The sequence below is a fragment of the Lissotriton vulgaris genome, chromosome 5 (assembly GCF_964263255.1).
Source record: "Lissotriton vulgaris chromosome 5, aLisVul1.2, whole genome shotgun sequence".
NCBI lineage: Eukaryota > Metazoa > Chordata > Amphibia > Caudata > Salamandridae > Lissotriton > Lissotriton vulgaris.
The window spans coordinates 811,021,677-811,048,662 of record NC_141693.1 but is presented as its reverse complement, the minus strand read 5'-3'; the positions used below and the strand labels follow the sequence as shown (position 1 = coordinate 811,048,662).

Genomic DNA, 26,986 nt, shown 5'->3' with positions numbered 1-26,986 from the left:
GGGACCCGTGGAGGCACCGAGTGACGTGGGACCGGACCTCTTGAAAGACACCCGAAAAGCTGACTGCGCAGCTTCTGAGGCATCCTCGACGTTGTGCTTTGGGGATTGAGAACCCCCACCACCGAGCAGCCCTTGCACCGAAGATCAGCCCCCCAGCATCTCCACGATCTGCGTGGGGCCCTTTTGCACTGTGCCACTCGACGCGCCATCCCGGCCACTAGCCACGTGGCCAGCGGCCATCTTGGCGACGAACCCGAAGATTTAAACAGCAGGTCTGGTTGCTCCAGACCTACCCAAGCTCCTGTGAAAAGGAGCACCCGCTCTGACCTTGCTGGTCCGAGTGAACAGCATCTTTCAACTCCTGCGTGGCTTGCATTTGCCAAGGCCTGTTTGCTCCGATCAGGTCGCCGACACCGCCAACAGCGAGAGGCCTACGTGGGACAGCTCGTGACCGACTCCTGGACGTCCTCGACCCCGGGTATCCACGTGGCTGCAGAAAGAAGCTACCCGACAACGCCTGTTTGCACCCGACATCACCTGGTTCCACTCTGGTTCCACGGCAGTCACTGGCTAGTGACTTTGAACACTGTCCCCTCTGCTTTCAGGTCTTCACATCTTCAGATCCACCCTTGGATCCACCGGAACTCTTCTCATCGAGCCGCCTGCAGCATCTCCTGCTCCAAGCACCATCGACCAGCGTGACGAAACCCGACACATCTTCGACCCTGTGCACCCGCTTCCTGTGGGTGAGGTAACTCAGCTCCGCCGGTGCTCCTGCACTGGTACACATCCCAAGGGCCTGTGTTTTAAGTTTCAGCTCCGTAGGTCACTCGGAAGGTTCCTAACTTTCTAACTTTGTGCTTTTTACGCACCATAGACTTTGTATTGAGAAGTGCGTGCACTTTGAACACTGCACCCGAGTCCCGTGGGCCTTTCCCGACTTAGTTAACTCCAGTCTCGAATAGCTCCAGCGATTCCCAAGGCCCTAGGCCTCTTCACTTTCCTCCTGGTATCTCTTATACCACTTATTTAGTATATGGTTTAGGTGGCCCCTAGGGCTCATCCATATTGTGCAACTTTTGTGTATTTTAAACTGTCTTGTGATTTTACGCTTGTGCTTCTGTGCTCATAAAGAGTCCAGGGGATTTTATAGTTAATAAATCAATATATATTTTCAATATATATCTGTGTGGTGTCCCTTTCATTTGGTATTCAAGGGGGTTGTGTATGGTATAACAGCTGGCTTCACATGCCTTTCAGAGTTTAGCCTAAGACTGCTTTGTCCACGTTACCACTAGGATAACTGGTCTACAAGGTTGAATTACAACCATCATCATAAGGGTTGCTTGGCATGGTACAAAGTGATCACTAGAACTAGTGAGCATTATATACCAGGCCAACTTCTCACATTGGTGAGCAGCGGATTGGGATCTGAGCTTGCTGTTGTTTTACCATTACAATCTTTGAGATTATCATTTGAAAGATCATACAGGTACCTGCTAGGTACATATAAAACAAGACTAGTATACTTAAGTTCTACTGAACTTAGTTGTTGTAGAGCAAAGGGAGTAGCACACCCTAGCTACAACTACTAGATAGGTTTAGTAGGTAAACACCAGTGTAGGTAGATTGCAACACATCCACCCACACTAGAGCCATGTCTGGAACAGAGGGGTCCAGTGGACTTACTCCTGTTGAGAGTGACCCTCCAAGGGCACCATCCCAGTTTGCTATTTTTCCTTTTAAGGAATTAAGACAGCTTTGTGTCTTAAGGGGTCTGAAGACAGGGCCTACCCCTACTACAGACCACCTAAGAGAGCTCTTGGATCAGTCTGAGGCTCTAAAGACCTCTAAAGCAAACCCCACAGGGAATGCTGAAGGAGGCCATCCTTCAGAGGATGACACTGTAGACACCCCTACCCCTATCATCCTAGTAGATGAGGAAGCCTCCACCACTGGAGCTCCTCAGGTAGATGAAGAGGAAGAAGAAGAAGAGGAGGAGGAGGTGGAAAGCAGTGAGTCAGATGATGACAGAGATAGTCAGGTGCTGGTCAGTAGACTGAACCAGGCTAACTTAAGTCAACTTGGGAATGAATCAGGTAACAACCCATTCAGACCCCCAGGTGGACTTAACCAGGGCCATAGGAGGAGAAGGCATCACTCAGGTGAATCCAACACCTCCCATGTCTCTAGAGGCTCTCATGGTCACTCCAGAAAGGAGATGACTAGCCCTCAGAGAAGGGAACATGAGGCCAAGATGAGAGAGGCTGAGCTTAGGATCCAGAGGCAAGAGTTAGAGGTTGCCCTGGCTAAGGAGAAACTTGCTAGAGCAAGACAGCCTAGAGAGAGTGGGGTAATAGAACCCACTGGTGGCAGCAATATCCACAAGGATAAAGACAGGTCTTTTGATAATAGAAACCTGAGTAAGATTGTGCCCCCCTACAAAGCTGGGGATGACATCCATAAATGGATCACTGCAATGGAGAGAGCCTGCAGAGTACAGCAGATCCCTCAGGAGCAGTGGGCAGCAATCTTGTGGCTCTCCTTTGAAGGTAGAGGCCGAGACAGACTCCTCACAGTTAGTGATGGGGATTCTAGAAACTACCTGGTCCTGAAGAGTGCTCTGATTGATGGGTTAGGCTTAACCACTGAACAGTACAGGTTAATGTTCAGAGATACCCAGAAGACACAGACTCAGGACTGGTCTGAATTTGTTGAGTGTGCCACTAAGGCTCTGGAGGGATGGTTGCTGGGAAGCAAGGTTACAGACTATGAAGGATTGTACAATTTGCTGATGAGAGAACAAATTTTAAATAATTGTCAGAACCAGCAGTTGCATCAACATTTGGTTGACTCAGATTTGACCTCTCCCCAAGAATTGGGAAAGAGGGCAGATAAATGGGTAAGAACCAGAGTTAAGCAAAAGAACCAGAACCAGAACCAGGGTGGTGACCAGAAGAAAACAGACCAGAAGGGTGGGGAGCAGAAAGCTAAAGACCAGAAGTCTTCAACAGGGCCCCAAACTGAGACAGAGGGTGGGTCCCAAACTTCCAAGAAGAAGAAGAAAGAAGGTCAGAAGAAACCCTGGTGTAAAACTTGTAAGAACACCTCTCACTGGACAAGTGAGTGTAAAAAGGGTGGAGCCCCCAACACTGCAGCCCCTAAGGCACCTGCACCCACTAGTACAGTTAGCAGTGTTGGTCCTCAAGCCAAGGGTTTAGTGGGAATCACTTTGGGAACTGAAGGAGATTCTGACCTAGTCAGAACCCTTACACAGGCTGTTCTGGTTTGTGAAGGGGACATAGATTTGACCCCTGACATAAGTCCCAGTAACCTGGGCAAATACAGACAGACACCTTTGATTAACAACAAAGTGGCTCAAGCTTACAGGGACACATGTGCCAGTGTCACTATGGTGACACCTAACTTTGTGGACCCTGGACAATACATGCCAGGCGATGATTACCTGGTGACCAATGCCAGCAATGTCACTACTACACATAGTGTGGCACTTGTTAACTTTTCCTGGGGAGGGGTAACTGGCCTAAAGAAAGTTGTGGTTAGTGCTGATCTCCCAGTAGAATGTTTGTTGGGCAATGACCTGGAGAACTCTCTATGGTCAGAAGTTGAGTACAGGACTCATGCAGAGATGTTAGGGATATCATCACATGTCCTTGCTGTGACCAGGTCACAGGCCAAAAAGTGCCTCTCTGAACCTCAGGTCTTGGATCCTGGAACAATGGACCAAGTACCTCCCAAGAAGAAGAACAGGAGGGTTAAGGCTGTGCCTTCCCAACTGCCTACAAGTGAGGATCAGGCTTCACAGGAAACTGATCTAGAGACCCCTGAAGGAACTGTCCCTGAAGAACTTGAACCTGATCAGGTTGAGTTTCTGGGGACAGGGGGACCTTCTAGGGCAGACTTGGGGCAGGCTCAGTTAACCTGTCCTTCTCTTGAACCCCTCAGACAGCAGGCTGCTGCTGAGGCTGCTGGGAATGCTCAAGGTGCCCATAAAGTATATTGGGACGATGGACTCCTTTATTCAGAGGCTAGAGACCCCAAGCCTGGTGCTACCAGGAGGTTGGTTATACCTCTGCAATTTAGGGGCTTCCTACTCACCTTGGCCCATGATATTCCTTTAGCAGGACACCTAGGCCAGAACAAGACTTGGGACAGGCTTGTCCCTCACTTTCACTGGCCTCACATGTCTGAAGACACCAAGGAGTTTTGTCGCTCCTGTGAAACCTGCCAAGCCAGTGGTAAAGCAGGTGGAACAACAAAGGCCCCCCTGATACCACTACCTGTGGTGGGGGTTCCCTTTGAGAGAGTGGGGATTGATATTGTTGGTCCAATGGATCCCCCTACAGCATCTGGGCACAGATTCATACTGGTGGTAGTGGATCATGCCACCAGGTACCCAGAGGCAATTCCCCTTAGGACCACAACAGCTCCTGTTGTGGCCAGGGCCTTACTTGGAGTTTTCTCCAGAGTGGGGTTTCCTAAGGAGGTAATATCAGATAGAGGTACCAACTTCATGTCTGGATATTTGACAGCTATGTGGAAGGAATGTGGTGTAAACTACAAGTTCACCACTCCTTATCACCCACAATGCAATGGGCTTGTTGAGAGATTTAACAAGACCCTAAAGGGCATGATTAAAGGATTACCTGAAAAGCTCAGGCGAAGATGGGACATCCTTCTGCCCTGCCTTTTGTTCGCTTACAGAGAGGTCCCTCAAAAGGGGGTTGGCTTCAGCCCCTTTGAATTGTTGTTTGGGCACCCTGTAAGAGGACCCCTGTGTCTTGTGAAGGAAGGATGGGAGTTACCTCTCAAAAAGCCTAAACAGGACATAGTGGACTATGTACTTGGTCTCCGCTCCAGGATGGCAGAGTACATGGAAAAGGCATCCAAAAACCTGGAGGCTAGCCAAGAATTACAAAAAGCTTGGCATGACCAAAAGGCTGTCCTTGTTGAATTTCAGCCTGGACAGAAGGTATGGGTGTTGGAGCCAGTGGCCCCAGCAGCACTCCAAGACAAATGGTCTGGACCCCATACAATTCTGGAAAAGAAGGGAGAGGTTACCTACTTGGTGGACCTAGGAACTCCCAGGAGCCCCCACAGGGTGCTCCATGTGAACAGATTGAAGGCGTATGTCAGCAGGGCAGACATGGGCTTGCTCATGGCTACAGATGAGGGACAGGAGGAAGAGAGTGACCCTCTCCCAGACCTGCTCACTCAGAACCCTGAGGATGGCTCAGTTGATGGTGTGGCCTTAGGTGGCAGCCTCACTGAACATCAGCAACATGACTGCAGACAAGTTCTACAGGCATACAGGCATATGTTCTCATTGACACCCAGTCAGACTAACTGGTGTACACATGTGGTGGACACTGGTGACAGTCTTCCTGTAAAGAGCAAAATTTACAGGCAACCTGACCACGTCAGGGACTGTATAAAGACTGAGGTGCAAAAGATGCTGGAATTAGGTGTCATTGAGCCTTCAGAGAGCCCCTGGGCTAGCCCAGTGGTTCTGGTCCCCAAACCTCACACCAAAGATGGCAAGAGAGAGATGAGGTTCTGTGTGGATTACAGAGGACTCAATGCTGTCACCAGGACAGATGCACACCCTATTCCAAGGGCAGATGAGCTCATTGACAAGTTGGCTTCTGCCAAATATTTGAGCACATTTGACTTGACAGCTGGCTACTGGCAAATCAGGTTAGCTGAGGAGTCTAAAGCCAAGACAGCATTTTCTACCCCTAGTGGGCATTATCAGTTTGTGGTGATGCCCTTTGGTTTGAAAAATGCACCTGCCACCTTCCAAAGGTTGGTGAACCAAGTCCTCACTGGGTTGGATGACTTTTGTGCAGCTTATCTGGACGATATTGCTGTCTTTAGCTCCACCTGGGAGGATCACCTGATCCACCTGAAGGAAGTGCTTGAGGCTCTGCAGAAGGCAGGCCTCACTATCAAGGCAACAAAGTGCCAGATAGGGCAGAGCAAGGTTGTATACCTGGGCCACCTTGTAGGTGGAGGCCAAGTTCAACCACTGGAGAGTAAGATCCAGACCATCAAGGACTGGTCCCCTCCAACTACCCAGACTCAGGTCAGAGCTTTCTTGGGCCTGACTGGGTACTACAGGAAGTTTGTTAAGAACTATGGGTCCATTGTGACTCCTCTTAATGATCTGACATCCAAGAAGATGCCCAAAAAGGTTCAGTGGACAGAAATCTGTCAAAAGGCATTTGATGACCTGAAGAAGGCCATGTGCTCTGCACCTATCCTGAAGAGTCCTGACTACTCAAGAGAGTTCATTGTCCAAACAGATGCTTCTGAGTTGGGAGTGGGAGCAGTGCTTTCACAGCTTAATGTAGATGGCCAGGACCAGCCCATTGCTTTCATTAGCAGAAGGCTGACCCCCAGAGAGAAACGTTGGTCAGCTATAGAGAGGGAGGCCTTCGCTGTGGTGTGGGCCCTGAAGAAGTTGAGACCATACTTATTTGGCACTCACTTCAAGATTCAGACCGACCATAAGCCCCTCCTATGGCTTAATCAGATGAAGGGTGAAAACCCCAAACTACTCAGGTGGTCCATTTCCCTACAGGGGATGGACTTTACAGTGGAGCACCGCCCAGGGACTGACCATGGCAACGCAGATGGTCTCTCCAGGTACTTCCACTTAGAACATGAAGACACAACTGGTCAAGGTTAGTCTAATGTCCCTGCGTTTGGGGGGGGGTTATGTAGGAGAGTAGGGTCTGCTATCCTATGGTCACCCCAAATTTTTGCTTTTTGCTTCACTGGTTTCTGACTTAATGTGGCTGTGGGCCTGCTAATCAGACCCACAGCCTGCTGTTCTCTCTCTAAATTGATGCCAATGCACTCTAGGTGCATTACGAATTGGAACTGGTTCACCTTATGAGCCCCTGTAATAGTGCACCCTAGGTGCCCAGGGCATAGGTGTATCCAAGGCCTACCAGGGGCTGCAGCACGTATTGTGCCACCCCTGGCCTGGCCTCCATCTTTGACACAACTGGCTGAACACTCAGCTGGGGTAAGTCGGTGTAACCACCTCTTACTTAGGTACAGTATGCCTGTGCCTAACCCTAAACTGGACACATATGTTCCTATCAGCCACTCCTATGGAAGGCCTCATCAATCCTGGAGGCAGAGTGCTTGGAAATATGTGAGATGGTGCTCTAGCATGAGCTGAGCCTGTCTGCAGCTGTCGGGAACCACTCCCTAAGCTGTTCCGGGATATTGCCATACCATATACTCTTAAGTGCATTATAATCCTCGCGGTTAAATGCTATCTTTGGTTTGGCTTTATCAAAACATGTCGAGTAAGGTGTCATACGAATTGGAATACTATCCCCTCGCCAGTTCTGGCGACGGGGATAGCATTCCACCCTTCTAGAGGGACACGACATGTGTGTAGCCTTAACCCCGGTTAAAGTTAAACAGAGCCTCAGCTCCACAAAATGGACGCTGCCACCACAGACACAAGTCTGGCCTCCTGCTGCTGACCGAAACTCGGCAGATGGTGGCCTGGACAAAGGGTTTCCTGCCTTGGGAGGTGCGAGCACCACCCCAGACAGGATTTTGTGTATTAGGTAGGACAGGGCTGAAAAGAATCAGACATGCCCGGGGCACACAAGGTGTCCCCGTGCATAGGCCAGCCCAAACCGGTTCTGGGGCCTTCCAGCCCCAGTCCTGGCGCGGAGCTGGACAAAGGAAAGGGGGTGTAACCGCCCCCCTTCCTGGTTCCTCCCAGAGGAGGGACCTAGTAGGTGATCCACCCCCTAGATTGGAATAAGAGGGGGAGCAGTGCCATTGCACAGCAGATCATCCCGAAATCAACTTAAACTAAGAAGAAGACTGGACTTCGACATTCTGCTGCACAGAAGACTGAAGAAGAATCTCCCTTGTGGCCAAGGAGTGACCACCCTGTGAACACAGGTACCAACCAGCAACTCGACGTCTGCTTTGCCGCCGCCTCCCGCCGGAGCCCGAGCCCAGAGCCCGACAAGAACCAGATTCCCAGACCTCTCAGAGCCCGATCCACAGTCCCTGCAAAGAAGGGACCCGTGGAGGCACCGAGTGACGTGGGACCGGACCTCTTGAAAGACACCCGAAAAGCTGACTGCGCAGCTTCTGAGGCATCCTCGACGTTGTGCTTTGGGGATTGAGAACCCCCACCACCGAGCAGCCCTTGCACCGAAGATCAGCCCCCCAGCATCTCCACGATCTGCGTGGGGCCCTTTTGCACTGTGCCACTCGACGCGCCATCCCGGCCACTAGCCACGTGGCCAGCGGCCATCTTGGCGACGAACCCGAAGATTTAAACAGCAGGTCTGGTTGCTCCAGACCTACCCAAGCTCCTGTGAAAAGGAGCACCCGCTCTGACCTTGCTGGTCCGAGTGAACAGCATCTTTCAACTCCTGCGTGGCTTGCATTTGCCAAGGCCTGTTTGCTCCGATCAGGTCGCCGACACCGCCAACAGCGAGAGGCCTACGTGGGACAGCTCGTGACCGACTCCTGGACGTCCTCGACCCCGGGTATCCACGTGGCTGCAGAAAGAAGCTACCCGACAACGCCTGTTTGCACCCGACATCACCTGGTTCCACTCTGGTTCCACGGCAGTCACTGGCTAGTGACTTTGAACACTGTCCCCTCTGCTTTCAGGTCTTCACATCTTCAGATCCACCCTTGGATCCACCGGAACTCTTCTCATCGAGCCGCCTGCAGCATCTCCTGCTCCAAGCACCATCGACCAGCGTGACGAAACCCGACACATCTTCGACCCTGTGCACCCGCTTCCTGTGGGTGAGGTAACTCAGCTCCGCCGGTGCTCCTGCACTGGTACACATCCCAAGGGCCTGTGTTTTAAGTTTCAGCTCCGTAGGTCACTCGGAAGGTTCCTAACTTTCTAACTTTGTGCTTTTTACGCACCATAGACTTTGTATTGAGAAGTGCGTGCACTTTGAACACTGCACCCGAGTCCCGTGGGCCTTTCCCGACTTAGTTAACTCCAGTCTCGAATAGCTCCAGCGATTCCCAAGGCCCTAGGCCTCTTCACTTTCCTCCTGGTATCTCTTATACCACTTATTTAGTATATGGTTTAGGTGGCCCCTAGGGCTCATCCATATTGTGCAACTTTTGTGTATTTTAAACTGTCTTGTGATTTTACGCTTGTGCTTCTGTGCTCATAAAGAGTCCAGGGGATTTTATAGTTAATAAATCAATATATATTTTCAATATATATCTGTGTGGTGTCCCTTTCATTTGGTATTCAAGGGGGTTGTGTATGGTATAACAGCTGGCTTCACATGCCTTTCAGAGTTTAGCCTAAGACTGCTTTGTCCACGTTACCACTAGGATAACTGGTCTACAAGGTTGAATTACAACCATCATCATAAGGGTTGCTTGGCATGGTACAAAGTGATCACTAGAACTAGTGAGCATTATATACCAGGCCAACTTCTCACAGAGAGGGAAAGAGAGAGGGAGAGAGAGAAAGAGAGAAAGAAAGAGAAGCCGGATCTCTGAAGGGCCAGATTCCTGAGTTGCCCCTACAGAACATACAGCTTTTTATTTTTAGCAAAATGCATATGAAAATTGTGCTGTAAAGGTCTCTTTTAGTTTAACCCCTCCTGACAACTCTAAATGGGTGTATTTGCCATCCTCTCCCTTCTTCCTGTTTTTTATATCTGTAAGTGCTTCCTGATGAGGTTTAATTCCTTGGACAGGTGCCTCGTTGCCTACATGTAACTATTCTCTGACCCTGCTTCAAGGGTCAGAGCAGGGTCAGAGAATAGTTGCAAGTAGGCAACGAGGCGCCAGGAAGCAATTAGCAGCAGGTGTCCAAGTTGAAGTAAATTTGTTTGTAACCCTTTTGTAAAAGGTTACAAAGAAATTAGGTTCAACTTTTGCACCTGCTGCTGTAACCCTTGCTTGGCTGAAAATTCGTCCCCGCTGATTCGCGGATTTTACCGCGATTTCGCGAGATTCGCGGATCGCGAAATCGCGGAAAATCCGCAAATTTGCCCGCGAAATGGATTTTACGCCCACCCTTATTTCAAACTAACATAAATCAACTTTTGCATTTGTTTGTAAATACCAAGCTGAATATTGTTTTGGGTCTGAGTTAAAAAAGTAACACAAACCCAATGCAACATCGAGTTCACATATATAGACAGGCCACCCCTGCTATACATAAAACTTTAATTTGATATATAAAGTAACGATTTTACTTCATACCTTTGGAGGAAAGCTGTTTAACTCCCTAAAGTGTTGCAGCAAATTGGGTGAGAAAATGCTAAAAAGATTGGGAGTCATTTCACATGGTAAAGGATTTTGAAGCAATAAAATATAGTTCTGTTTGATGCTGCTCATGTCAGATACTCAGGAACATGTTCTTCAGTGTGAGGAAAGACTTCTCTGTCATTTAAACAAACTGTGTGATGAGACAATTTTGAGCCAAATGAATCATTATTTTATTTAACAATCAATCAGTCAATCAATCAAACAAACAAACAAACTGTATTACGCTTTTGCAAAAAAACATAAAAGTTCAATTATACAATAAATGCACATATTAAAAGTTAAAACTTTTGTTACACAATACATGTGCCACACCTTACTCAATATAAATACAATTACATTATTACTAAATTAGCAAAAACGGTTAAACAAAACATGACTAACCCTCGGCTTTTAATCACAACTGGATCTAAGACTAACAGCAGACCTTAAAAACTAAGAACATAGAGTACAGTATTACCTGAAAGCATTTGTAAAAAATGAAAAGCAGGTCAAACCAAACTAAAATTTTCCTTTTTTAAATGGGAATTATATATGACCCCCTGAGCACCTCATAAAAACTACAAAACATAAAAAAAATTAAGCATGTCCTGTGGAGACTTACGGTCTCAGTCACAGGGCAAAAAACTCTGACTCTTGTTCCCCCCGCGAGGGTGAGCAAGGAGGAGATAAAAGAAGTCCAAACAAAAACCAAGTCAATAAAAAACAGTCATAGTTATTTTTGACCCCTAAAAGATAAGGCTCAGTTGACCGCACGTTTTCAAAACGATGTGCCTACAAGTGCTGGACTTCCTCGGTACCCCTTCTTCTCTATCCAACATCTGCTTTCTAAAGAAGGACTCCTTCACCAAACAGAGATCCTTCCTACCAATTGTTTCTGGGTTAAAAATTAGATCTCCCCAGCCCAGGCTCACAAGACACGCTCTGATGTACTTAAGTCAAAGGACATTATAAAAACAGTCAAGGGCCAAAAATTCTTTAAAATCACTTTACTTAATTCATTCCCCATCCTAAGCTAAATTTTCATCCATAAAGAAAGAGGACAATAATCCAGAGAACAATTAGACAGAAGAAATGCGGCCGACCAAAGTCTCAGCTCCTCGGTTTCTTAAGTAAATCAATTTGTAAAATGTCCGTGCAAAACACATCCGGAGTACGCCACAATTTTACTCCACTGGAAGCCAGATAAACAAATTCAAAAGGAAAGGACGGTGCACCAGGATAAAGTCAAAGGATTACGTGTATAGTCCACAATAGATGCTTTATTTAATTTTCAATTAAAAACATGGACATCAGCCAACGCATTTCGTTTCAGATGGAACTTCGTCAGGGCAATTTTGTCTTTATATCAGTCCATCAATTAAATAGTTCCACGTTTGGAAAGTATTCCGTAAAAGCCCGGGTAATAAACTTTGAAATAACTTTGACGTTATAATGCATAGAATAAATATATATATAAGTGGAATCCAAGGGCCGAGATCACAGCCAATGTTCCTTTTCTGTTTCAAAATGCGCGGTTTCCAAGCCGGTCCCTCATTCGGACTCCCAACCAACAATAATCCAGAGTGTCAGAAAGATAGGCCATACCCAGTTCTTCATGCACACAAAAGTAGAGGTACCCTGGGGCACACATAAATGCAGTCTCAAAAAGTTGTTTTCTACAATTTGTAACTCGTCATGGGAAGTGTAGCTCCAGATCTTACTACCATAGATTACCTTGGAGATACACTTAGCCCTGTATATCTGCAGAAGAGCCCCAACTGGTCTATCACCCAGTCGTGAAGTAAAATTAAAAACAGCAGCATTAGCCCTCACTAAGTCACCTTTCTTTCAATTTATTAGAGGCCGCCAATTCAGAGCAGAGTGAAACAATACCCCAAGATAAGAAAAAACACTAGTTTTGGGGGCTGGGGTGGGCCCAACTATAAAAGTGTAAGATTTTCTTGAGCAGGGCCCAACCACCATCACATAAGATTTCTCATTGTTAACCAACAGATCCAGATCCTCCATAAAGCGGACAAAAGAGTTCAGCAGAATTTGTAGCCCCCTTGCTGTCCAGGCTATGATGACTGCATCATAGTTGTTAACATATACGTTTAAAGGAAAAGGGGCCAAGACACAACCCTGCCGGACCCCACTATGTTTTGAAAATTGCCGGCTAACGTTAAGATCTTTTGAATAACGAACCACTGCCTTAGTGTCTCTATGAAGATCCCTTAAAAAACAGAATATCTTTATCCACTCCAATTGACAACATGATCTGCCAAAGCTTGGATCTGTTAACGCGATCGAATGCGGAAGACAGATCCATAAAAGCTAGGTGGATACAACCAGAACGGGCAATGGTATGCTTGTTAAAGATCATGTAAAGGTACAAAAATTGATCAACTTCTGACCGTACTGGACGAAAACTGTACTAAACTTCTGATAATATATTATTTTCGTCTGCCCAGCCGGAAAGCCTATCTAATAAAACACGTCCAACCACCTTTACCACGTAATCTAGCAGAGAGATTGGCCTATAACAATGAATGTTGTCTCTGTTTCCCTTTTTAAATACAGGAACGATGGTAGATATTGCCCAGCAACCCTGGGGATCAGTTACAACTGCTGCATTAAGGATAGAGGTAAAGGCCAGTACCTAAATATCCATGTTAGAGATATAAAGATGGGGTTGGATCCCATCTGGACCTGGGGCCTTATTTTTAGACAACCCTGCTATACCTTTTCTTACTTCCTGTACTCTAACAGGACAGCAGGTTCCCCTTCAACCAGGCCCAGACCCTCACTCAAAGGGGAAGAGGACTGAAACATTTCCTTGAAGTGACTTACCCAGTTATCTTCCGTAATGTGAGCCTCCAATGGATTGGTGATGTTCGTCACCAAAAAAGGACTATTTATAAAACTTCAAAATATTGAACTGCTTTTCTGGATGCTAGTCTCTATAAGGTCTGACCAAGCCTCGTCCGTTAAAACAGTCTCACATCTTGCCATTTTTGCGTTGTACCGGCTGCGACATTCCTAAACTAAGCAGGGGTACCTTTGTTTGATACCTAGTGCTTCTTTCAATTTTCTTAGTGCACAAGAACAGTCAGACTCAAACCACCTTGGGGCCAAATCATGATGTCGCATAGCTGGGGTCTTCAATAGGGTTGCTATAGTGCTCGAAATTACAGAAAAAGCCTCTGTTACATCTAATGGGTCAGCCTGTAGTTTTAAACAGATAGGAAGCTCCATATGCCACTGAGCGAACAAAGACTCGTAAAAAGAGTCTGGAGTTATCTGTGCCCACTTAAGTCTCCTACCCCCATTCATAGCTTTCACAGACCCTCTAACTCCTACCCCCAGGGTTTGAGCTAACATAGGCCAGCAGGCCAAAGGATTGCGCTCACTAAAATTACTCAAAAGGGTAGTAAAATCCAAGATATAATAAAACAAAGGTGTGAAAACAAAAATAAAATGAATAAAGGACTCACTATCGATCCCTATAAAGGTGGTATTAATATCCGTCTTGTCGGGGGGGGGCCTTGCTCATGGCGGATATTAAATCAGACTCACTCACAATGGCTTTGAGATTACCTCCATTGAAGGTGTGTTCTATGTACATGCTCGTCTTGCGTGGGCAACTCATGACCTTTGGATCATCAGACCTCAGGTTTCAACACAGATGGACGTTTAAGTCTCCTACAATCATGATATTAATACAGTATAAATTAGGAGCTCTCAAGTTACTGAAAAGAAACCCAGAAGGGAGATGTTACAAACGTCGGGCAAGGATGACATAGCATTATAAAAATTCAAAAACAGCAACTTGCAAGACCCACTAGAAATTAACAGAGCCTGCACTGTAGGACTTTCTGTGGGCAACACAGCAAGACTACATTGAACTGGTAAATAAACAAGGACAATTTATACTCCTATTGATCTGCCCGCTCACAACGGTGTGGCAGGCATAAACAATTCTCAGTGGCCCAAGTTTCTTGAAGGCAAATCACAACAAATCTTCTTATAAAACACAGCCATACAGGGTCAGTAAACGTGCGGGCTAAGCCAGCAATGTTACAAGATATAACATTAAATTTCTTGCATTCAGATGACACAGAAAGAAAAATCCCAGAGAGATTCTTCTTTGTAGAGGTCATCGGCTCCAGATGATAAAAATGGTGCAAAACTACTAGAAAGGGCTATGTCAGGGGCACCCCCTGCCAGCCAGTCCAAACAGAGTAAAAAGAACTCATGTGGTTCCTGTAGCCAGGTTGTGATGAATGGTTAGGGGTTCTATAAAAATATCCCAGGGGAAGAGCCACAATGGTAAGAGTAGAACCACTCGGGATAGACTGGTTGTCAGCTACTAAAATTCTCTCCGCCACATGGGGTCTGTTGAATTTAATAATGGCGCAATTACCCTCACAATTTTTCTTAGCTCTCCCTACCCAATTGATTCTACACACCATGTTGATGTGTCTTTCCACCTGTTTGTCTTTGATGATGTGGTTGAGGTTCAACAAGTGCAAGACTTTATTCTTAAGTTGGTCAAAGTCCTCAGTACACCAGATAAGAGCGGGGGGTGTACCCCAGGACCACTGCAAACAGATTTGATTCCGGTGGTAAATGTAGGGTGATTGACCTCTGGCTGATATTACTAGATACACCAAAATGTGGTCTATTTTACCCTACTTTGTGCACATCGACTAGTTTGCTAATTGCAACTCCGGGTCTTATGTTAGGCCTAGGTCGCTCTGTTGAGGATGCCCCCTCGATCATAGACAAGGTGGGAGAAGCAGGCTGCGTGGGCGGGCCTGACAGATGAGTGACATTCTCAGGCTTTTGTAGTATCAGTAGCTCATTCCCCTTTTGCCACTTTCCTGATCACTATGATTCTCTGTGATAGGAACAAGATTGTGAGTATACACTGCTGTTGGGCCAGCTAGGTTAATTTGGTTATGGTTAATAAGCTCCTTTTCTATTGCTGTTTAACATTGCTTAATTAGGTCCTATTTGGTGCCCATGGCAGCTGGCAGACAGAATTCAAGCAGGTCCCACATGATCACCAAGTCTGATTTAGCCAAAGCTTGTGGGTCATGCAAGCTAGACTGTGGGCAATCAACCCTAAGGCGCTTGGGTTTAGTACAAATATTTGGGAAAAACTTGAGGGAGCTACACCAATGACTCTGTGCTGAAATAATTGTGTTTACTTTCCAGAAATGTATACCTTTCCAGGATAACCCATGAGACACCTGTTTCCACCAAAAATTGAAAGTAGGTTGAAAGCACAAACATTTTTAAAAATTCACCACCTGTTACAAAAATTCAAAAATTGTGGTTAGAAATGTTTTTGTTACAATTCTGCTTGTTTTTGAAAGCTGGTAAAATGGTGATCATAGCAGGCTGGAAGCTGGAGTACTAAATACATGGAATTAGGTGCAGGTGAAAAGTCCTCCACTGTTTTATCCGGAGGGTGAAGTATTTCTATTGTAATTTATTGAGCATTTCCTTCACAAATTAAATAATTATCTACTACCTCCAAATCTATATCAAGCCCTAAGGTTGGTACATCAGTCTTGGGGGTTGCTATAGTGCTCGAAATTACAGAAAAAGCCTCTGTTACATCTAATGGGTCAGCCTGTAGTTTTAAACAGATAGGAAGCTCCATATGCCACTGAGTGAACAAAGACTCGTAAAAAGAGTCTGGAGTTATCTGTGCCCACTTAAGTCTCCTACCCCCATTCATAGCTTTCACAGACCCTCTAACTCCTACCCCCAGGGTTTGAGCTAACATAGGCCAGCAGGCCAAAGGATTGCGCTCACTAAAATTACTCAAAAGGGTAGTAAAATCCAAGATATAATAAAACAAAGGTGTGAAAACAAAAATAAAATGAATAAAGGACTCACTATCGATCCCTATAAAGGTGGTATTAATATCCGTCTTGTCGGGGGGGGGCCTTGCTCATGGCGGATATTAAATCAGACTCACTCACAATGGCTTTGAGATTACCTCCATTGAAGGTGTGTTCTATGTACATGCTCGTCTTGCGTGGGCAACTCATGACCTTTGGATCATCAGACCTCAGGTTTCAACACAGATGGACGTTTAAGTCTCCTACAATCATGATATTAATACAGTATAAATTAGGAGCTCTCAAGTTACTGAAAAGAAACCCAGAAGGGAGATGTTACAAACGTCGGGCAAGGATGACATAGCATTATAAAAATTCAAAAACAGCAACTTGCAAGACCCACTAGAAATTAACAGAGCCTGCACTGTAGGACTTTCTGTGGGCAACACAGCAAGACTACATTGAACTGGTAAATAAACAAGGACAATTTATACTCCTATTGATCTGCCCGCTCACAACGGTGTGGCAGGCATAAACAATTCTCAGTGGCCCAAGTTTCTTGAAGGCAAATCACAACAAATCTTCTTATAAAACACAGCCATACAGGGTCAGTAAACGTGCGGGCTAAGCCAGCAATGTTACAAGATATAACATTAAATTTCTTGCATTCAGATGACACAGAAAGAAAAATCCCAGAGAGATTCTTCTTTGTAGAGGTCATCGGCTCCAGATGATAAAAATGGTGCAAAACTACTAGAAAGGGCTATGTCAGGGGCACCCCCTGCCAGCCAGTCCAAACAGAGTAAAAAGAACTCATGTGGTTCCTGTAGCCAGGTTGTGATGAATGGTTAGGGGTTCTATAAAAATATCCCAGGGGAAGAGCCACAATGGTAAGAGTAGAACCACTCGGGATAGACTGGTTGTCAGCTACTAAAATTCTCTCCGCCACATGGGGTCTGTTGAATTTAATAATGGCGCAATTACCCTCACAATTTTTCTTAGCTCTCCCTACCCAATTGATTCTACACACCATGTTGATGTGTCTTTCCACCTGTTTGTCTTTGATGATGTGGTTGAGGTTCAACAAGTGCAAGACTTTATTCTTAAGTTGGTCAAAGTCCTCAGTACACCAGATAAGAGCGGGGGGTGTACCCCAGGACCACTGCAAACAGATTTGATTCCGGTGGTAAATGTAGGGTGATTGACCTCTGGCTGATATTACTAGATACACCAAAATGTGGTCTATTTTACCCTACTTTGTGCACATCGACTAGTTTGCTAATTGCAACTCCGGGTCTTATGTTAGGCCTAGGTCGCTCTGTTGAGGATGCCCCCTCGATCATAGACAAGGTGGGAGAAGCAGGCTGCGTGGGCGGGCCTGACAGATGAGTGACATTCTCAGGCTTTTGTAGTATCAGTAGCTCATTCCCCTTTTGCCACTTTCCTGATCACTATGATTCTCTGTGATAGGAACAAGATTGTGAGTATACACTGCTGTTGGGCCAGCTAAGTTAATTTGGTTATGGTTAATAAGCTCCTTTTCTATTGCTGTTTAACATTGCTTAATTAGGTCCTATTTGGTGCCCATGGCAGCTGGCAGACAGAATTCAAGCAGGTCCCACATGATCACCAAGTCTGATTTAGCCAAAGCTTGTGGGTCATGCAAGCTAGACTGTGGGCAATCAACCCTAAGGCGCTTGGGTTTAGTACAAATATTTGGGAAAAACTTGAGGGAGCTACACCAATGACTCTGTGCTGAAATAATTGTGTTTACTTTCCAGAAATGTATACCTTTCCAGGATAACCCATGAGACACCTGTTTCCACCAAAAATTGAAAGTAGGTTGAAAGCACAAACATTTTTAAAAATTCACCACCTGTTACAAAAATTCAAAAATTGTGGTTAGAAATGTTTTTGTTACAATTCTGCTTGTTTTTGAAAGCTGGTAAAATGGTGATCATAGCAGGCTGGAAGCTGGAGTACTAAATACATGGAATTAGGTGCAGGTGAAAAGTCCTCCACTGTTTTATCCGGAGGGTGAAGTATTTCTATTGTAATTTATTGAGCATTTCCTTCACAAATTAAATAATTATCTACTACCTCCAAATCTATATCAAGCCCTAAGGTTGGTACATCAGTCTTGTGAGCATGAGACTAAAACACTCAGTGAAGAATTTGACTCATTGCCAGGGCCACTGGAATTATGCGGTAGGAGAGGTCCAAATTATGCAGCAGGGTAAAGTAAATTATGGAGCAAGAAAAGGCAAATTATGCGGCATAATGTGTCACATTTTGTAGTAGTACTACTTCATTATTTTGTCAATTTTAAACTTTGCAACACTGCCTGGGCATTGGTTGCACCTCATTAGTAACAGTTCAATGCCCAAATATAGCAATAAGCAACAGAAAGGTGACCAGTCAAGCTTTACAAAGGGTCTTACACTGCGCAGCAATGCATAGCTGCATTTTTAGTAACTTTTTAACTGTTTGAGCTAGAAACAAAAAAATAATTTTTAAACTGCAGATGATGAATTATGTGGCAAATGCAGCAAATCTTTAATTATGCAAAAATTGCCATGGCCGCACAATCGCATAATTCCAGTGGCGTGCAAGAATTACGGCACTGTGATAACTCCCATATACAGAGTCGACAAGGGATGAGTATCAGAATGTAATACAAATAAAATAAAACTTTTAAAACGCCACCTTTCACCATTGCCTCTCTATTGGAAACTAACGAGCCAGCCCAGCACTGCTGGTGAGACTGCTTACTAGAGCGTTCAGAGGGCCAGCTGGGCGCTCAGAGCCTGGGTCACATTCAGGTCAAGTTGTGTAGCGTTATCACTGCCTCCTATTTTTATTGACCTAGAATTGCATTTCACGAGGTTTCAATTGGCTCAGTAATTGACTCTATTTGCATGTTCTGGAATGCATCTCGTTTCGGATATTTGAAATAGCTGAAGGCACTGAAATTGTATTCTGCATTTTTTTTTAGATTAAATGATTCAGAGCAAACCCTTGCTACAATGTCAAACACCTAAATTATCTCTGGTTTGGAATTTCGACACATATGGCAGTTTCTGCATGCATGTTTCGTGTCGTTTTTAAAACAGTTCATTAAATTGCATGTGAATGTGGCTGTGGAAGCCATCTGTTTCCAACTTAATTTTGTTTCTATCTAATAGCGAGAAGCAGTGATTCAAGTCACTTGGGGTTCTCATGAATGAAACCCTGTATTCCAAGGCAAAAACTGGATAATTACAAATGTAATATTGACAACTGTTCTGTATGGTTCAATTTAATTGAATTATGCATAATTTTGAAACTGCATTTTATAGGTCTGGTATGATTTACAGTAGCTACAACAAAGGGGCAGATTTACAAGACCCTTGCGACACTTTTGCTCCGCCGCTGCGTTGCTTTTTGCGACGCAACGGTGGCGTAAACAATGTACTACGCTGCAGCCCATTTACAACGTGATGCATCTAGGAAGATGTGTAACGTTGTAAAGCCCTGCGTCACATTATGCCTGTGTTAGGTAAAATGTATGAAGGGTGGGCGTTCCCACGCAAAATAGCATTGTAGAAGTGACGCTGTGAAATCTACAAGATACACTGCACCACTTCTAAGACACCACTGCCTGCTTGGAGCAGGTGTAAGGAGTAACACAGTGTATTGGTAGAAGGCCTCCCTGTGCATTGCTCGAGTTGCATTGTGCTTGCGATACGACTCCAGCAATGTGTGACTTTTGCGGCAACAGATGCCTCAGAATTTCTGCTGCATCTGTCAATCCTTGCGCCATGTTTCGCTGTATTGTAAATCCCGACAATTCATGGTGAAGCAAGGGTTTCACATGGAGACGCAGGGAAACTGTCCCCTGTCGCCGACGAGAGAGGACGCCGACCCTGCGACCTGCCACAGCCCTTCCTCGTATCCAGATTATTATGTCCGGCCTCCCGTGATTGCTAACTGGAAACTGAAGGGTCCCGCCTTATAGCCCGGTCGCGGTGCGGGACGCCGACCCTGACAGCTGCAGGGGACCAGTTATTATTTTTTTTCATTTTCCCCATCTGGCATCTCCGTCCATGACCTTCTCGTATTGTGCCGAAATGACTACATATTGAACGCTTAGATAACCGGCGTATGGCTCTCCCCCCAGGGTGTCTACCTCCCAGATGCGCCGTGTGTGAAGGATACCTGAAAAAGATATGCCCGCCATCTACCATCTCATAAGTGTGTATGTCCCCCTCCCCGGTCTTCAATGCCCTGATGAAGATGCAGCCCAAACTGGCCTTGCATTGAAACGCGCGTTGGCGTGATCTACATGGATGGCCTTTAGTGTCGTATCTCCACCTACTGCACCTCATCCTTAACTGCCTCCATGTTGTTGTTTTTTCTACCCTAGCAACCATTGCTTGTTGTTGCAGGCCCCTAGGTCCTCCTATACTTGTAGGTGTATGTTTGCACTATTTCTATAGTGAGTGAGATTGAGATGTGTAATTCTGCTTAGTGAATGACTGTGGGAGCGTGTGGGACGTTAATAAACCCTTTTCCCTGTATGAGTTTTTAATGATGACACCTATTTAGCCCTAAGAGAAAAACCATGTTTCCTGTATCTCTATATATGCCTTAGAAAGTTTTCTTATGGACTCCATTTATGAATTGTCATTTAAAAAAAAAAAAAAACTTTTCTATTTTCTCGATCAGTTGTGCTGAATGAGTTTTGATATATCATTGGCTCCGAAGCGTTAATTCATGTCGCCCCCCCCCTTCTCCCTTTGGATCTCATTGACGGGACCATATTAATATACCCTGGCAGGGTAGTTCTCGTTTTCTATTATACCGAAACTGACAGATGCGTCAGTTTCTTGTAAATCTGCCCCATAATATTTCAGAAATAGACCTTAGGCACAAGTAAAACATATGCATTATGTTTCATTTATAACAGATCAGTAAATTACCAGGAAGTGACAACAACACAGTTATATGTGAACATGTGAAAAGATAGTGAATATTTTAAATATTTAGGGCTTGAAAGAAAATGAAGGGGCAAGCAGTAAAAGTCTGTTGTGTCAAATGAAATGAGTACCACTACCTTGTGAGCTGAATAAATGACACACTCAGTGTTCAAGCTAATACTCACCCATCCTGAATGAGGTAGTACTTCAGCATCTCATCAATTTTAGAAGATGGGGTGGCGAAGCAGCTTTCAACCATGGTCTCCAGTCCGTTCACGCGCATCAGGGGCTCGATCCCAAAATACAGCGAGTCTCTGAGCTTCAGCACAGGGAGGGTCTCCTTGTAGGGCTCATCAAAGTCCTTGTCCTTGAAGATCTCAAGGGCAAAGGGGAAGGTCCCCCTGTTGCGTCCCATGATTTCCAGTGGGGAGTTCTTGAGGTTGGGCACATATCCCTCCGTGATGACGTACATACGAGGAAACTCGCAGGTCACAGGAATCAGCAACTTGCTGGTGCGGATGATAATGTCGCCATTACTGCCTGGTGTCTGCTTTGGCATTCCAGTCACCAGATTGCTGGCAATTATTTTATCGTTCACCACCTGGAAAAGAGGAAGTAGGACTGAATTAAAGGTAGGAAGAATAGAAAGTGGGCACAGAGTTGTTGTTTATTTTTTCTCTGCATATATTCTTCCATGGATTGACAAGGATTGCTTTTCACACATAAGCCTGCCTTAGACTCGGAGTTTGGGGTACTAAATAAAATAAGAGTGTGTAACCCACTTGTATGTGCATAATCTATGCATTCTTACATCTTCTCTTAAGGTTTTCTTGGAGGCGTCACAGAAGTATATGTTAGAGGAGTAGTCAGAAAAGTCCCAGGCTAATGTGGCGAACAATCACTCAGGGTTAACTAATTATGTATGTCTTTAAAAACATTTGTAACTGCATTACCAAATGTATTTGCACCCTCAAGTTATAGCTCAAATGTCCAGGCGTAACTGCTGCAGAAAGCATAGGAAGGAGACAAAATCACAGCAGGTTTCACAGGGCTTAGGAGCAGAGGAAAAAAAGAAATTTTACATAAAAATTGTTTACAGAGAGAAGATTTTCTAAACTTAATTAAAAAATATGTGTCATTTCCTGAGCCTAGCATTTTTTACTCAGTGAATGAAATATGCTAATTTAGGGCTTGAAAAAGAGGTGCAGGCAGTTTTTATGGAAATCCTGTACACATAAGATTGTGCTTTATGATTGTCACCAGTTACACCTGTTTCGGTATAGTTGTAACAAATGAGAGCCATAATTTGCTTCAATTTTAGTAAACCAGGCCCAGTCATCTCTGAAACACTTCCTCTTCTCTGTGTAGCTCTGCCCATGGCCTATGCTATATCCTAAATTTAAGCTATAAAAAGAAATATACAAATGTTGACATTGAGAATTACACACATCGACGACCGTGCCGCACGTTTTCAAGCTAAAGTTGATGTTGACATGCGTGCCATTGGACACCCCTCTGCAGGAAGAGTTAGACAAAAACAGCTCCAGCCCTCCAACTAGATCCTTTGGGACAGCCACCTCAATGCTGCTCGACTTGCACAGCACTGGAACTGCAAGGAAAGCAAAAGCAAGCATTAGTGATGAACTCTTAATTGTGAGACTGCATATCAGTGCAGAAAGCAAGCAATAATAAAAGCAAAAAGTTCCATAAACACCAGGTAAAGCACTGTTTCTGTTGTTTTTACTGGCGCAAAAATGTGTAACCACTGATAACCACTGTTTTTAAACGTATTGAAATCACTTGAAAACACACACAAAAAAACCACCAGAATTTACTAAAAATAGAAACTGAAAAGAGGAAAGCCTAAATATAATTTTGCATGCCCTCTCTTTGAATATGTTATACTTTAGTGCCCATTTGCCCTTTCTGGGAGTAAACAGAAGCTAAAGCAAATTGGTCACTCATAGCAGAGGGTAAATAAAGGCCTCAAATCCATTCACCAGCAGAAAAAGTTGAAGACTAGGACAATCCTCAGAGAGCCACCGACGCACTGACAATAAACAGAGCCTTGGTTATATCAATTCAATTCAAAATCTTTATTTGGATGCAATAAATATCCATAAAAGCACAAGTCCAGAATCTCAAATATCACAATTTTTGAATCAGTTAAAAAAGAAAGGGGGGTAGGGAAAACAATTAAAAAATACGGCGGGATTCATTAATCACCTTCATCAAATACATACAACAATTCATCATATATACAAATACAGTAGAAAAGAAACTCCACAGGATGTATCTACAATATATACAAGTGAAATTTGCAAATAATTTAAATCAGTGGGGGCACATGGAATTGCGGGCATGTACTGTCACTTTCAGGAAAGATCCTACTCATAAGGTTAGCTCCTCGTCATCCAGAGTAAGAATGTGTCCATATGTTACCTTGTAATTGATCATCGGTATAGTCTTAAAAAAGTGTATCAAAAACTGTTTAGTGTATTTTAAATAAAAGCTACAAAAGAATAAAAAGTGCATCATTGTTTGTTTACGTTGGGCATTAAGGGGCAAGGAGGTTGGTCAAGATTGGAATTAAACCCCAACGGGAAACAGAGCAAGAATTTCACAGTATCAGCCCATAGTCTAAAAAGCAGACCCCTCTCCCATCTGCCAATTGGTCTTAAAAGATAATTGCAGGGTAGATGGGATGTTTTCTCAATCATCATATATCTAGCTACTAAGGGTTTTTGTATCTCTGCTTCATGTCTAGTTTTGCTGTATACCGCGTAAAGTGCCTTCTGTAGGCTTTTTTTACTTATGCCATCTGAGTCGGTTGGGTTTAAGAATATCCGCTCAAGGTTTACGCTAATCAGACTCTTCCTAACAGGAGCAAGCCAGTGTATATCCCTTCCTTTATCGCAGCTAAGACAATCTGTAATTATTTCCCTTGTTAGCTGCGCCCCGGGGTTCTTCCAAACCGAGAGCCAAAATAAAGCAGGTCGAGCTTTAATATAGTCTTCTATGTAAGGAAGTTTCAATTCACTATGGCAAGCATTCTGTGATGAAGAAATAGGGGCGCCCAATAATTTACGACAAAATCTGTTTTCTTCCCCCTGTATGCTATCACACTGCCTAAAACCCCAAACTTCTGCACCATAGGTGGCAGTGGGAATACATTGTAGTTTGAAAATGTTGGTGATGGCAGAAAAGAAACGACCTGTGTCTTTCCAGGCTTGGGCAAGCTGAGTATGTTGTTAATCGCTCTAGAGAACTTTTTACCACAATGCGCAACGTGCTCTGCCCATAGACCGTTCCCTGCAAAAAACAGCCCCAAATGGGGGGAAGTGCAAGTGCTCTGTAAACAATCTGAATCCAAAACGATGGTGTTCACAAGCCATTAAAAACAATTTCTTAAAATTAGTGCATAGGTCCAAGCTTGCCATAAAATCTACAAATCCCTGCACCAATATGCGTAGGGTGATCGGGGTGCGTGCCGTTAAAACCTCATCATCGGCATAAAGAAGGGCCAGGTGCATGTTACCATTAATAATAGGGACATCAGGGGTAAGTGAAAGCAAAGATTCGCTCAAATCATTGATATAAAGGATTAAAAGCAATGGGGCCAGGACACAGCCATGCCTGACCCCTCTGGCAACTCTGCTGGCCTTCGATACCTCTCCGCCCTTCCAAATCCGCACCCTGTTGTGCAGGTCCTTATGTAAGTAGGCCAAAATATGTACTAAAACCTCATCCAGGCCATATTTTAAAAGGATAGAGCAAAGCCGAGACCTATAAACAAAATCGAAGGCAGAGGTAAGAGCCATAAATGCCAGGTGACTAGGAGATTTTTTTAGCTATTGTATATTTACCTATAATCAGATTGAGGTTGAGGCACTGCTCAACATTGCCAATTTTGCTCCTAAACCCCAACTGACAAGGATGGAGAATAGGTCCCTCCTCGGCCCAAACCCTGATCTTGTTAGCAGGATATTCCCTAAATTTTTCAATGTATTATCGATCAGGGAGATCGGTCTATAACAACTTGGATTAGAACGGTTGCCCTTTTTAAAAATAGGCACGATGATACTGGTCGACCATGTTTTAGGGATTGATGAAACCTATAAATTGTTAAAAACATTCAATAAAAGAGGTGCCCAAAATTCAGGCTGATGTTTTATAAGATCAATTGGCAAGCCGTCTGGGCCTGGCGCCTTGTTGCCCAGACTCTGATGTATTGCTTCCTCTACTTCAGAAAAGGGTTATCTGGACCCTAATAGCTGCCAAACTCTCGTTCAAGACCATATTTGGGACTGGAGCTAAATAGATCTTAGAGAAATGATTCTCCCATGACTGCCTGCTGTTGTTACAACTGATGGGAGTCAGCAGTTGTCCTATGGACCTCATGGCTTTGACAGTCTGCTAAAAACCTTTCCAGTCCTTTAATGTAGTGGCACATGCTAATTTCTTCCAGTGTTCTTTAACTGGGTCATCTTTTCTTAGTTTAATAGCAGCCCTGTATCGTTGTCTACACCATTTAATGGCCACATGGTCTCTGGGAATTTTTGCGATTGCCCTTCTAAGATCTCTGTTAGCTGCAGAACAATCGAAATTGAACCATCTAAGGCCTAAGGGTGTTTCCTTTACGGGCCTGGAAAGCACGTGTTTGATGCCCTCACATAATTGTGTGAAGGAGCCAACTACATCCGAGTTATATTCTTTAAAAGTCAGACAAATGTCTACAAGATCTGAATGCACTTTTACCACCTTGCCAAATAAAACTGTGTTATCAACACCACGCCAAACCAATCTAAGATTATCAGTAGACGGGGACAGATCTCTTGCGCAACACTCTTTGCTAAATGTTGGTCTAGGAGCGTGTCTCAAGGTTACATTTAGAGGATTGTGATCTCCATAAATAGTGTCGATCACCTCAGCTTTGGATAGGCTGTCTTCTAATAAGGTGGTTATAAAAACATGGTTGATGATAGATGCGCGACCCCTGCCTCTGTATGTAGGTGTGGTGTAATTCTCACATTCAGGATCCGTGACAATCTCCATTACATCCACAAAATTGTGTGTGCACAAATAAGTAGTTAATTCAATCCCCCAGCTACAGGTAGGTGTATTACCAGGTTGATAGGTAGCAGTATACCTACTGTTAAGGATCTTGGCATTGAAATATCCCCCTGGGCAGATCCCTGCAAAATTGGGAAAAGTATTTGAGTTCTGTATAGTGCTTATACATTTGAATAGATTAGCGAAATTAACATTTGGTAGATTCTGAAAGTCGTTATTATAAAATTTATAAAACATATGGAAGCCCCTCTTTTATAAATAATTGCCTGGAATTTGTTGTTATTGGTATGCAAGGTCTTTACACTTCCACCTGCAGAGATGTTTATCCAAGTTGACAGGCCTCCTGACGGGCGACCCAGATTTGGAATAGAAGCAAGGGAATTGAAACACTCAAACCCCTCAAGAAATCGATCTCTGGTTGCCCATGTCTCCTAAAACATTAAGTTTTTTGGACAAATTCTGTCCAGTCTGGCAAATTAATTTTAGAAGCCAGGCCTGCGACGGTCCAACTTAGCATTTTTAAGTCGAAATCGGGGTAAAGGGGTGGGCTTGATTGAAAAACAGGGGCCCGAGATAAAAGTTCGGGGTCGGAGGTGGGCACAATGTGAGTACAGGGGCCCCTAGCTAGAGGGTCAGGGGATAGAGGAATTACATTAGAAGACACCACAACGGGAAGCAGTCAATCCTGATTATCCATGTCAGACAACGCCAAAGGCAAAGCCCAGATCTGGGTTGAAACATTGGGGTGGGTCTCCTGAGCCATTACTATTGATTTCACCAAGGATGGGTTTCGAA

The 26,986-nt window shown here is 44.6% G+C and overlaps 1 protein-coding gene across 1 annotated transcript in view; it reads right to left on the bottom strand.

The window, feature by feature from the left end:
• OIT3 (oncoprotein induced transcript 3) overlaps positions 1 to 26,986 on the bottom strand; it is a 686,203-nt gene that overhangs the window by 97,577 nt on the left and 561,640 nt on the right. The window contains exons 6-7 of the mRNA XM_086922283.1: positions 22,567 to 22,727; positions 21,304 to 21,719 (exon numbers count right to left, since the gene is read on the bottom strand). Coding sequence (XP_086778409.1) covers positions 21,304 to 21,719; positions 22,567 to 22,727 — 577 coding nt within the window. The remainder of the gene's footprint in view (positions 1 to 21,303; positions 21,720 to 22,566; positions 22,728 to 26,986) is intronic.